The sequence below is a fragment of the Delphinus delphis genome, chromosome 2, assembly GCF_949987515.2.
Source record: "Delphinus delphis chromosome 2, mDelDel1.2, whole genome shotgun sequence".
Classification (NCBI taxonomy): domain Eukaryota; kingdom Metazoa; phylum Chordata; class Mammalia; order Artiodactyla; family Delphinidae; genus Delphinus; species Delphinus delphis.
In genome coordinates this window covers 161866840-161880550 of record NC_082684.1, presented here as the reverse complement: position 1 = coordinate 161880550, position 13711 = coordinate 161866840, and the positions used below count along the sequence as shown (strand labels likewise).

General features: G+C 39.6%; 1 protein-coding gene across 3 annotated transcripts in view; it reads right to left on the bottom strand.

Moving 5' to 3' along the window:
* ITGB1 (integrin subunit beta 1) overlaps positions 1 to 13711 on the bottom strand; it is a 42691-nt gene that overhangs the window by 16151 nt on the left and 12829 nt on the right. For 2 of the 3 annotated variants that reach the window (XM_060006158.1, XM_060006160.1), the window contains 5 exons: positions 8979 to 9045; positions 6870 to 6955; positions 3995 to 4217; positions 2299 to 2469; positions 1531 to 1769 (listed from right to left, as the gene is read on the bottom strand). In XM_060006158.1, coding sequence (XP_059862141.1) covers positions 1531 to 1769; positions 2299 to 2469; positions 3995 to 4217; positions 6870 to 6955; positions 8979 to 9045 — 786 coding nt within the window. Of the gene's footprint in view, positions 1 to 1530; positions 1770 to 2298; positions 2470 to 3994; positions 4218 to 6869; positions 6956 to 8978; positions 9046 to 12229; positions 12249 to 13711 lie in introns of those variants that run through there. The other variant, XM_060006159.1, reaches the window with a different exon arrangement.

Below are 13711 nucleotides of genomic sequence, written 5' to 3'. Positions count from 1 at the left end.
AGTACTGCTTATTTATTCATTTATTTTATTTTCCACTTTATTCAGCAAAGAATTTAAAGTAGCAGTAAAATCCTCTAATATGGTAATTTTATAATCACATCTGTCTAAATACTCAATTATATCTGTATATATCTTCATAAGACTATAAAATCCTTGAAGGCAGGAATTAAGTGTATTAATGCCGGCAGTCCAAGTGGAATGTCTGTCTCTTTTTCATGTAGAGAAGTGGAACAGTTACTCTCAGTCAACATGAGGAAAGCCGAGAGTAGCGGCCACAGATGCTATGGTTTGTTTTAATCCCAAGGCTAAGGCACAGGTACAGGCAGCCCAGAGAATGCTCTCTCCACAGAGAGCTGCTAACAGGATCACAAATGAATGGCTGGAAAGAAAACAAGCATCAGGCTGGGCGCTACCTGGAATATCACTCTCTTCCCCTTTAAAAGCAGAGACTATCCTTAAATTGCAACTACCCCAGTGAGAGATCAAGAGTAACGATAATCTAATAGTTAGTATTTGCTGGGGGCTTAGTGGCACTGTATATGGATTACCGTATTTAAACTTCATAACAACCCTATGAGGTTTATCTGTTATTATCCCTTAAGGAGAAGGAAACAGCCCTCTAGAATGGCAAGGAAATTGCCTAGTAGATGAGCAGTGATGGGAACATCTGAAGCCATTTCCTAACAGTCTAAGGACTGTTCTCTTAAACACTATATCATATTATCATCTTGGGTATCAAGTTACACATTAAAAATTGGTTGGAAAATAACCATTAAGAAGCATCTGGAATCAAGGAAGGTCTTCTAGAGCATAGGGGTACTCTAGGGAAAAAGCGGGGGGGGGGGAATGAGACCGGTACTTAAACTTTATCTACCTCACAATGTTTTCTAGTTTCAGCTTCAGCTGAATCATTAAAAGGTCACCTCAAAATCATCACCTGGTAAATGGGTCATAAAATTCTAACCACTAGTCCAATGGAGATCAGCTTACTACTACTGAAAATCTTGCAATTAAAATTACAATTATATGACTTCTCAAAATACCTGTTCTCATATAGCTTTCAAACTAAGACTTAAAAAGTTCTTTCTTTTTGAATGACTAAGACATGGGGAAGATAACTCTCAAAGATGATAAGCAGAAGAAAACTGACCAGAGGAAAATGGTGTCTGAGAGCACTTTTAATGCTCCTGGAGACGTCCCAGATAACCCCAACTCCATCTCAGGCACGAAGCCGGAAAGCTAGGGTTCCTGGGCCTCTTCTAAACACCTAGAGCACCAGCTGAAGCTAAACTGCCCCACTGTTTCAAGCGGTGAGCATCCTGGCTTTTAGAACCCTGTGTAAATGAACTAACTGCCTGGTTTAGATAGGGGCATAACGATTAACTATGCTTTTATAAAGCATTTGTAGTTGGAGGGAACTTAGGGATTAGTCAAGTATGCTACAGTAATTAAGGTAATTTCTCCTGACAGCAAAATCACACTCAAAATTCATACAAATAATATCCTTTTGTAGAAAATGAATGCACTCACTCCACAAACTGCAACTTGCATGATTGCATCAAAGCCACCTTCTGGAGAATCCAAATTTCCAGATATGCGCTGTTTACCAACAAGTTCATTAAATACCTCCCCTTTATCAGTAAGGCTGAGCACATTTTTATAGCTAAATGGGCTGGTGCAGTTCTGTTCACTTGTGCAAGGGTTCCTGAGTTTAGCTGGTGTTGTGCTAATGTAAGGCATCACGGTTTTCTCCACAAATGAGCCAAACCCTGTGAAGGAAAATGCACACACAGTGATGACAGATGGAGGGTAGATGGATGGACGGATGGATAAACTGCATGAAAAAAATCAAGTACATTACCGCCTGTAAGTCAATCTTTTTCTTTAATAAGAAATAATAAGGGTTTTAATAATTAGGTTTGGAAAGGAGATCACTGTATGAAAAATCCAGGTCTGATGTGAGATTAAGGCTGTATAGGCAGGTGTGGTCATACGAACTAGTAATAAAAAAAACTGTAATCAACATGTTTATAAAATATATCAACAAACCAATGCATAAATTCCTGTGAAAACATGCATTTTATTACCCATGTGGTGTAAGGTGTGTCAAATAACATGATCGCCTACAGTAACAGAGGAACAAGGAGGCGGAAAAATTATCAGACGTGTGACAGGAGTATCAGTTCTCTCAAAAAGAAAAGACTAAACCTGGCCTATTTATCTCACATGCATGTGGTGAAGAACAACACTGCCAGTATTTATACAAATGGAAACTATTAATTTTCTCAAAATCCCTACCAATTCGGAAGTCTGAAGTAATCCTCCTCATTTCATTCATCAAATCAGTTCCAAGACTTTTCACATTCTCCAAGTCGTCTTTCATAGAGTAGGAGAGGTCCATAAGGTAGTAGAGATCGATGGGATAGTCTTCAGCTCGCTTGAATTTTAATGTAAATGTCTGTGGCTCCCCTAATTAAACAGAGATTAGAGAAGAAAATTAGCTTGCCAGCAATCAAAAAGCGAACGAGCAAAACCAAGTTAATTCGATCGATAAGGTAACACTATAAACTGTATTATCGACATAGTTTTTACAAAAACCTGGGCATTCCACAGGTAACTGAATAAATGGAAGTGTACTCATTTCAATCACAAATACTTAAAATGCCAGGCCCCGGGGATGGTGAAAAAGACAGCATTCCCCATCCACAGCAGGCAAGACAGGCAAACAGTGGGTTGGTAACTATGACAGAAGAAAACAGACAGCCAGAACAACGTAAACTAGACTGGGTGGGTGAGGCAGATACACTCCAGGGTACACCAGACTTTCTAGAGACTAACGTTATAAAGTGAAGACTCTTCTTTGTTTAATGGGATGCACTATATGCAGTGAATAACATAACCTGATTTTCACTGTAGAAAACCTGAAGAATAGTTTTAGAGATGATTATAGAGACAAAGAAACTTGTTAAGAAACTATAGCAAAAATCTAACAAAAAGATGATAAGGATCTGAAACAATGGGGAAGGAGAAGAGATGTACCAGAGGCGTGAGATATAATCCACTCAGAAAATACACGAGAAGGAAGAGGTCTGGGTGAAAAGTCATTAAATTTTTAACTTGCAGATTTTCTCTATATAGACTTCTAGTTGACAGTTGGATAACTGGGTTTGGAGCTTAAAAGTCTGTGTTACAGCCCACAAGTGGCTTTAAAGCCATGAGAGGAAAACCAACAATTAAGTGGACTACAAAGAGGAAGGAAGAAAAAAGACACAGAAAGGAGACTGGAAAGCACTGTTAAGAGATAAGAAGAAAAGTAGGAATGTTATCACAGAAGCCGCAAGGAGAGCATTTCAAGAAGCTCGAAGGCATCGCTTGGACAGGAAGGTTAAAAAAAAAAGGCCTGACGAGGGTCCACCAGGCCTGGTGGTTCCAGGTGCCAGCAGAGCTTTGCCAGAGCAGCTCTAGAAGTGGAAGGCTGCTGGCACCAGGCTGAAGACAGAGCAGAAGGGGAAGGGGCGGTGGGGAGGCAGGCAGGCACGGGACAGTCCTCTGAGAGGAAGGGGTGGGAAACAAGAGGAGAAAGGGGGCTTGTTTCTTCTTTCTTTTTCCCAGATGCAGGACTGCTCCAGATTCTTATGAAAACCTTAATATTTTATCAATACTGAACAAAAACAAAGGAAAAAATAGATTAAAATGTTGTCTTTATATTATGTAATTATACCAGAAGATGGACATTTTTATCTTTAAAAACACATTAAATCTAATACTTTCTGAATCTTTAACAGAATTTACATTAGACACAGGTAACATTTACTTCAGGTACATGTGTCTTACAAATTGTTACACCTCCAAAAATATCTAAAAGTTAATGTATTCAACATTTCTGTTTGAGTGTCAGTCCACATGTGAAAATGAACCCTCAACAGAAATTTACATAAAGTTGTCAAAAAGCTCAAGTAGACACAAAGGCATTCATAGAAGCAGATTTCTGTACCTGATCGTAACTGCAAAACCAACTGCTGTGGTTGGATCTGAGTAATATCTTCTGGCTGCAGCTTCTCTGCTGTTCCTTTGCTACGGTTGGTGACATTTTTATTTTTCTTTATATCTTTGGAGCCTCTGGGATTTTCGATGTCATCTGGATGACAGCCCTTCTTTTTTAAGGCTTCTAAATCATCACATCGAGCAGAAGTAGGCATTCCTTCTTGTAAAAATGTCTAAGTGACATGTAAAATATAGGTATAAATAAAAAGTATAGTGGTCAAACCTTTTACATAATCGTAACTGCAAATAACTAATTAAATTGCAAAAATCAGGTAACACATCTAACGTATTTCATTTCTGGTTTTTAAACAAAACGCTCCCTTCATCCAAACCATAATAAACAAAACAGATAAACAAACATTTTGCCTTGAAAGTAACACCGTTACTGCTAATGTATTACTAGTACCGTATTACTTTAGTAACACTTAGAGGACTGACCTAAGTGTACATTTTAACCGTTTCATGTTCAAATTCAGAGTATCTACTCAAATTTCTTTTGTGAAATTACTTATGTAGCATGGTTAAGAGCCACTAATAATATATATAACCAAATATCAGATAAATATTTTTTCCAAAATTTCCCTTAGAGAAATTCTTAGAGTCTCTCATATTATGTAGCAGCATCCTTCACGATATTTTGAACTCAGTGTATAGGGAAAACATGTCACCCTAAAACCTTTCTTAAAAAGGAGAACAAGAAATTTACCACAGATTTAGTAAGTACTCTTGGAGCTTTAAAAATATTTTAGGTATTGGCTATTATTGTAATCAAGCCTTCTAGAACTTATTTTTTTAAAAAAACATAGTAAGTGATTATACGACAGGGTCAAAAATATATACAGGGTGAATTTTTTTTAAAATAAAAAACGTTGTAATGGTGTGTGAATGGTACTTGTGGCACGGGGTAAAATTTCCACTAGTGACGTGATTTTAAACTGTGCTCTTTTTATCAGATGACTAAGTGAAAGCAAAAACACTGCTGTTAAGATGCATGTAAAGGTTCTAAATATGTTTTTCATAAATGTGAGGAAGGGGAACAATGACGGTGTATCCATGTATATGTGTATCATTTTAAAATGTGTACTCCTAATAGACATCTAACTTTTTCACATATACCCCTAAAAATTTGTATTTAGTTGGCCAAAAATCTTTTTTTTTTTTTTTTCAAAAATCTTTTTTAAAATCTTGACATTGGGAAAATGAGGAAATGCCTTTCATTTGGGGTCACTCTATGTTTTGTATGGTTGTTTATTATCTACCAATTTCATGGTGCTGAATAAAGTGAGGTATTTATATACAAAGATTACAAAATGGTTTTGATCAGTTATCTTTTAAAGGAAACATAGTACTAAATGAGAGCCTTTCTGTACTTAGAAAAACTGGAAGGGAGAACCATGGGCCCAACAGTTCAAAGCTGCACAACTTTTATGTGTGGTCAAACCTAAAATGCTGCCAGAGCACAGGGGCCCAGTGCAGGATCCGCTTCCAAATATCAGCCAATCCAGGAAACTAAGATCACAACACTCAAGTAAAATTTCACTGAAGATATCCCCAAATACCTGTAATAGTTTAAGAATTATGCCATAAAGATGGCTAAATTACTGAAAGAACAGTTTGGCTAGGATAACCCTAAACCCCAGATAAACTGTAACCCTCAGAAAATGGACGCTGCTGTTGAGAACAGCACGTACCACTATCATAATCTTCTAAGTGAAACTGCCTTAAGTTCATTTGATTCTCGTAAGAACAGAGATAAAGGAGGCAGATCATGCTCATTTTCCAGGTAAGAAAACCAAGCGTTTCAGCGAAGTAAGCCCAGTCCGAGACAAACTCAAGGCACTCCCTATTTCCTTCACTGTCTCCAATTTAATTCCAGAATACCGTTTTTAGAAGGACAGAAGGTGCCAGTAGAAAATTTTTAAAATAACAAAACGAAAACTTCTCATTTTGTCTTTCATAGGTCAAATCACACGAAATATCTGACATTTGACCAGTAACGCCCACAAAACAGGCACTTGACTGCGGGGTCAACCGCCTGAGTAAAAACAAACAATAAGCCTTTGACCTTCTGATATTATTCACTCTGTAAATAAATTATATACCCTCAAAATGACTTCCCGTTACCTCCAGTACCAACTTAGCATTCATCTGTTCATTCATTCATCCATTCAATATTCAGTAAGCTTTGTGGAAGGTACCATGTTGAGCAACGTACAGAGATGACAAGAGTGAATAAAATTTAAAGCCTAACCTCAATGGGCTTTGATTAGGATGCAAATCAAGTGTATATTAGTTTAATTAAAACACAATTAGGCAGGTTAATGTATACCTCTCCCATCATAAAAAAAGGGAAAAATCTAAAACAGTCCAATGAAATGGCTAGAGGTTTTTGGGAAGCTGTCCAATAGAAACAATGCACGCTACAAAGGTGAGCTACGTATGTATTTTTAAATTGTCTAGTAGCCACGCTGAGAGGAAGAAAAAAAAGAAACGGGAAATTAATAATATATACAAAATGTCAGTGATTTCAAAAATCATTAACGTTGAAATGCTAAGTCTTCAATCTCTGGTATGTATTTAAGGCTGACGGCAATTCTCAGTTCGGACCACCCATATCTCAGGTGTCAACATCACCACATATGCCTAGCATGCCCTGTGCTGGGCAGCACAGCTCCAGAGCATCACACAGGATTACACAGAGCTGACGCTTATTCAGTCAACAATGAGGAAGTGAAAAGTCACATCGAGCACTTCCCAAGGATACCGTTTTGGGCAACACTAAATGACTAGAGAATAGATGGGAAGACCTGAACAATCTTACTTACTGAATTGGTGCACCATCCACAATTGGGCCCTGCTTGTATACACTCTCCACATGATTTGGCATTTGCTTTTAAACATCTATTTTCATCTGTCAGGAGAAACAAAGAATAGACCACTTTACTTGAAGTTTCAAGAGAGAGAGAACAGTGAAAAATCTGGATCACAATGACAAATAATACAACATATACAAACGTTAAATATAAACACTATGAACCTCGTTACTAAGCTGATTCAGACCTACCCCCCCCCCCCCAGAGAGAGGTGATTTTGGAACATCCTGTCCCAGAGAACCATAAAAAGACACAGTTATCTCTCTTCTATAGCAAAGACTAGGTACCCTTAATCTATACATTTGTCCTTTTTTTTCAAAGGCATGATTTCAGGCTCTCTCATGTTGGATGGTCATTAATTCTCAGGAGTGTTCTTACAACTGGGTAAAAGTATTATTTCTCTTCATTTAACTCACCCCACCACGCCCATACCCCATCCCCTCAAGCAGGCACTTTCATTTTCGTTTGTTAAATACTTGAAAAGTCCACATTCATCCAATCCACAACCCCTTGATTTTTCAGGTCTGTGTTCGAAGTACGCCATATGGTTCTTTAAATCCATGTAAGGATCAGCACGGCTGCCGTGTGGTAAGTACTAATATGGACTATCTCCGATGTATGTTTTTGTAACACACACTCATTATAAAAAATTTGGAAAATACGTAAAAGTATAAAGAACAAACTAAAAGTCACTCAAAACCTGCTCACTAAGAGATAACTACTGTTAACACTTTTTGTATATTTCTTCCCAGTCTTTCTTCTAAGCAGATAAATAAAACAATAGCAAGGAAGCAGGCATACAGACATTATTTAAATGAAATCAAGGATATACATTTTATATACTACTTTTTATACTTAATCCAAATGTTTCATTCCAAATTCTTCAAAAACATGGCTTTAATGATTACATATTCCATTATATTAATGTATCCTTTTCAATGATGGATAAATTTAGATTGTTTTTAGTTGCATAGTTCACACATGCCACACGAACCCTCCACATATATACACATACATGCATATATATATATGCACCCACTCTGATGACCGTTCTTATAATGTAAAACTGATTATTTCCTTATCACAAATTAAAAAAAAAAAATACTGAGGCAAAGAGTATTAACTTTTAAAGATTCTCAATACACACCAACTTCTCTCCAGCAGTAACGTTCAAACGCACACTCCCACAAGCAGGGTACACACACCACTTCACCATACCCTCAACAAGAAACACTTTTTTAATGCAAAGATTTTTTTTAATTCATCTTCTGCAAAGTTTCTATTATCATGTTCATCTGTTTTTATTAGAGCTCTACATCTGTAAGTGAAATTAAATCCTTATTTAGTTTCTCATTTTGTCGATGGTGTTTTGACACAGACACTTTGGTTTTTTATGTTATTCCTGGTTTTATGTAATTTAAATTTATCAATAACGTCCCTTACGGTTTCTTTCTTCATTTTTCCGTGTGTTAAGTCCTTCCACCCTAATATCAAACAATTGTTCTATGCAGTGTATTTTTTGAGATTTGGAGAACAGAATTGGACATCCGTTATTCCAGATGTGGATGCACCATGGTTTCTAAGAGGATTAAATATATTTTCAGTTTTATTTTTCATTCCTCTCCTACATGATGCCAACATTTTGCAAGACTTGTGATCAAAGTGCAAGAACAGCTTCTGGAAAGCCAACTGTTCCTGCTTTCATTCTTTCAGATAGTAGTGGAGAGTTCACAGTCCACTGTTCTACACACTTACTTCATTTCCTTCTAAAGATGTAACACGCCTTTGCTTTCTCTATGCTCACTTACACACTCGATGATATTCCCCAAAGAGCTCTGTGCAGCGCATCCTATTCCCATTGTCGCTCTGGGTGACTGGGGGGAGAGCCTGAGAAAGGGCCTTGCAGGCACTGGAAGGGCCCCGCCCTCAACTCTGAGGGAGGTGAGGCCACGGCAAGGCTTTCAGAAGGAGCAAGACGACGGGATGTAGGTTTTTCCAGGAATCTAAAGTGGTCAAAAGTGTCACAAGATACTGAAAAGACAACTATGAAACTTTTTTTACCTGCTTGGCCAAACACATAGCAAACTGAACTGATCAATCCAATCCAGAAAATCAGTTGTAAATTCATCTGAAATATAAAATGTACCATGTTATATTAAGGAAAAACAACATATAAAGCCTAATCATTGCCACGCACCTGATCGTCCGCTAATTTATAAGTGTAAAGGCATCTTCCTGCCCAGCCCTTCTCCATGCTCAACATCCACCTCTCCCCCCAGCACCTCACCTTCCGCTCCAGACTCCCAGAATCCACTCTTACTTTTCTCCACACCAATTATACATTAATACTTAATGAACAGTGCTCAAAACAAAAAGTGTCAAGTATTCCTACACCTAAAAGCTATTAAGGCTTTGTCCCATGGAATCTCTATTACCTCCTATGACTCCGAGGGGGCCAAACAGGCATATCCCTATGCCTCAGTTACCTCAACACTGAGTGTTGGTTTGAGTGAACCTGTAAAAATCCTGACCATGTCATCCCCTTGCTTACAACTTTTCAATCGTTTTTATTTCTCCTAAGGCTAAGACCAACATCCTGCACAAGGCCCCAGCTCAATTTTTGAGTTTGATGTCCTGTAACTATTTCTTAAGAAAATCAACTTCTGTGCATGGAATTAGTAAAATATTCAGTTTAATTTCCTACAATTTCTAGATCTACAAACTACACAAAAGTGGGGGAGAGGGACATAAGAAGACCTGAAAGAGGCTTAAGTGTCCTTTGGAATCTCTAAAGAAAAATGAAGTAAGAGTCTGTATACCAAGCAGGATACCTCACACTCCAACCATTAGGTATGTAACTGCTTTCTGTGAATCAAAGTTTTCACAACGTCAATCTATACCTTACCAGAGCTGGTCAAAGACGGCTATAGCCACAGGTCGCTGACCCTATCCCTTAACTACTTTTACTGCTCTTGGACTAGCAGCCAGTCTGATTGATAATTATGCATGAACACCTGCCCCTTCCACAGGAATGCAAAAAAACCAAAGGCAAATATAACACCCCCCCACCAAGCAAAGTTTAGCTTTACTACTTAGCAAAGAAATATAAATTAAAGCAATGTAAGGTAAACCAGCAAGCAGGAAAATAAAAAGTTTTTTAACCCAACAAAACAACAGAACAAAGACTTACCGCAGATGGCTAAGAGAGACCAGAGATGGCTGTAAACTGGTATAACTTGGGGGAAAATAATTTAACAATCTATATCAAAAAGCATTAAAACTGTTTCTACCCTCTGACTTAGTAAACGAGCTACTAGGAATTCATCCTAATAATTTAAAATATAAAAAGTGATACACATGCACATACACTTTCAGTATAGACTCTAGCATGTTTATAAGACAAAAGTGCCAACGTCCTCTAGAATGATGGGGAAAGGGCTAACCGTGTCAACTTGATGGAGTACTAGAGTCAAAAGAATAAAATGTAGTAACATCAAAAGGTTTACAGAATAACTTTTGGATGCAAAGAACACATTAAGATGACAGGTATGTAAAAATAACAGTATATAAATGTATAAAGTAACCAAAGAATCCTGGAGATGACAGAGTTATAAGCATAATATAAAGACAATGGGTTCATTTGTTTTTAAATTGTTGTAGCGTTTTCTTCTTTTCACTTTCTTAGTAAAAACAATTACGGCAGGGTACTGTGTGGAATTTTTTTCTTTCTTGGTGTACTTCCTTTAATAAGAAAAAAAAATTTCTTTCAAAACCCCTCATTTTCAAGGGCTATGTTCCAGGACACAGTCCCACAGCTCCAGGAAAATGCTTTGAAGTTATGCTCTGAGTACCCCCTGGGATACTGGGTTTCCTCTGTCAGATGCTGCTCCCATTTTCCGGTTTCCCAAAGAAAAGCAGTATGAATAACTTGCACAGTCATCCACTTTGCAACCGTGCTCAGAGCAGCCAGTCCTGTTATGCCACGGTTCTGCTTACGTTATTACTTGTGACTGCATCCAAAAGCCCAACAAAAGCCAGGTCACTGAAGTGTGAAATGCCTGACAGTTTACCTTTTAAGGCCTGACTGAAAGGTTCAATGTGTAAAAAATCCACGCAGACTCTAATTCTGAACAATTCAAATAATGTTATCAATTCCAAAGCTATGATTAAAAGGACCTGGAACAGCAAGACGCCCGAAGAAATGCATGACTGTGATGAATGGAACATCTGGGCAGTTTCTACACAAAGAGAACAGAACAGATATTTGGTCCATATATGGACTCTGACACGTGTGTCTTCAGGATTCAACTCAGGTCACCTTAAGGACCACTAGACTACCTTGGGAAACCTTTAAAATGTTACACAACTCAGAGAAGCACCACTAAGATAAAGTTATTTGGTAGCAGAAAAAGTTTCCTAACATTCTTAGGTCCCGTAGCTTTAAAATACTACTTTAACGCTATTTTTCTTTTCCTTCTATAAACCTTGATGCGCCCAAGACCAGCCTTCTGAGGAATCAGGCAGCACACAGCGGGGAGGGCAGCCCGAGGCCAGCAGCAGCCCCGCCAGGGCAGCGGCCAGGCCTGCAAAGGCCAGGCTTTCTCCCCGGGAAGCAGAGAAGCCCTAGGAGACGGAAGACGGCGGCAGTTAGGGATAAAGGAAAGCCACGAGGCTGGCCGGGCAGAGACAAGAGCAGCGAGGAGGGCCCTGAGGAGAGCAGGCAGCAGAGAGGCGGTGGGGCGAGGGGTCAGGGAGGAAGGACGGCACCCAAGAGCTCCGGAGACTTCCAGAGGCCCTGAGGCAGCACCGGGTCAGTGTGTGGTCCCGGGAGAACGCCAGGCCTGAAAACCCCTATCCTGGGAGGTGGGGCCTACACCCCAGGTGACTCTCAGGCTGAGAAAGGTGCCCCGCGGAGTCTCCCCCCAGGAGCACTCCACACGGAACAGCTCCTGAGCAGAGGCCACCAGGGAGAGATGCCTTCAGGTCCTGTCCTCATCTTAACTTTCACCGTCTTCATGATCAAAGCTCTAGAAATAGTTGTCTACCTGGGTCTCTGTCTCCCTCCTCCACCTGTGTAACTGGGTATCCGCATGTGAAACTGCTCTTGAAAAAGAAAACTTCCCAGGCCTATCCTACTGTCTGCATCCATCCATCCATTCATTCATTCAAAACTTTAGTGCCTGCCTACAAAACGTACCTGGGGACATACATCAGTTTACCACCCGAAGAACTTGCACAGCAACACTGACTACACCTCACTGTTCTTTCTTAACATGCTCTATTCCCGTGAACTTTACTGGCTTCTCCCTTACCTCTGGATGTGCTTCCTCTGCCAACCCTGTCAGGCTCTGTGCCCTATTGGAGATACAAAGATCGCTGTCTCAAGGAATTTTCAGTTCGAAGACAAAAAATACAAATAATTACAATGTGATATGCTGGTTTCTATAATGAACATAAGGACAAAGTGCACTGAGGATGCCAAAATCTGCCGGGGCAAGTTCAGAAGCTTCAGGGAGGTTCAAACCGCAGCCTCACAGGAAACGGGTAGGCACCGGAGAGAAACACCCCAGGCAAAAGGTCTGCACACGCAAGGCCACGGAGTCCTGAGAAGAACTGTAATAACTTCTTTCCAATCTTATTACTAAACATACACGTTTGGGTGACTTCTCTCTCTCCCCGCAAACTGGAATTGATTTGCTCTAGCTTTACAGAAAAAAGACTACAGAAAAAAATGTATTTATATGTTATTTGCAGTTAAATCTGGTCAGTGGGATGAGTGATTATTTTATCCCTGTAATTTTCTACAGTAAGTATAAATTATGTTAAAATCTTAAAATATCATAAAGGCCAAAAAGAATCTTAAAGTACTTAGGTATTTCTGAGACTTAAATTATAAGCTGGAAATAACAGAAACCGAGACCAGCAAGGCAGGAGGTTACAGTCAGGTTACAGAGAGCCTTAAATGCCATTCATGCTGAGAGTTTAGATTCTATTCTACATGTAGCAAGGAAGCTGGAAAAAAATGGCACAGGGTAGTAACATGACAACATGTAAGTGGCAGAAGATCAGCGGGGTAGGGGATGAATGGCAAGACAGGAGCTACTGGACAGGTACAAAATTTACTGCTGAGGTTTCAGAGTAACAATGGACAAGAAGACAAATCAGTGATTAGGAGGGATCTGAGGGTTGCTTAGATAAGGAAGATGGTTGCTTAGATAAGGCAGGGTGAGAGAAGAAGGGAATCATCACTTTCACATGAAGAAGACGGAAGGAGAACGGAGCTAGGGGAGAAAGTACTGATTTTGATTTAGAAATGTCGAACGTGAAAGGCCTTTGTGAAATCTAGGAAAGATACAAACTGGGAAATTAAGACCTATGGGCCTAGCTTTCAGGAATTCAGGGTTAGAGATACATACCCAAGAGCTGTGGATGGCAATGAAATTATGAAGATGGTTGAGATTGTGAAGGAAAGAATACTAAGGAGAGAGGAGAGCTGCAGGCAGACACGAAGAGAGTGATGGAGCCAGGGCCCCCTGGAGCAAAGAGGCGGGCAGCACAAGGGGCATATTCCCCTGAATAGAGGCGCAGCATCTTTCTCTAAGTCAGGGCAGGGGGTAAAAAGCTGAGCGAGTTCACGCATGACAGCTCACGTTTCTTCCTGAAATAGGAAGCAAGGACAAGTGCTGGGAGAAAAGGGGAGAGGGGAGTTGGGAGACTGAAGAAAATCAAGAAGATGCGACAGGATTATAGAGCAATGCTGAGGGCCCAGCAGGTGCCGGACACCCTAATTATAA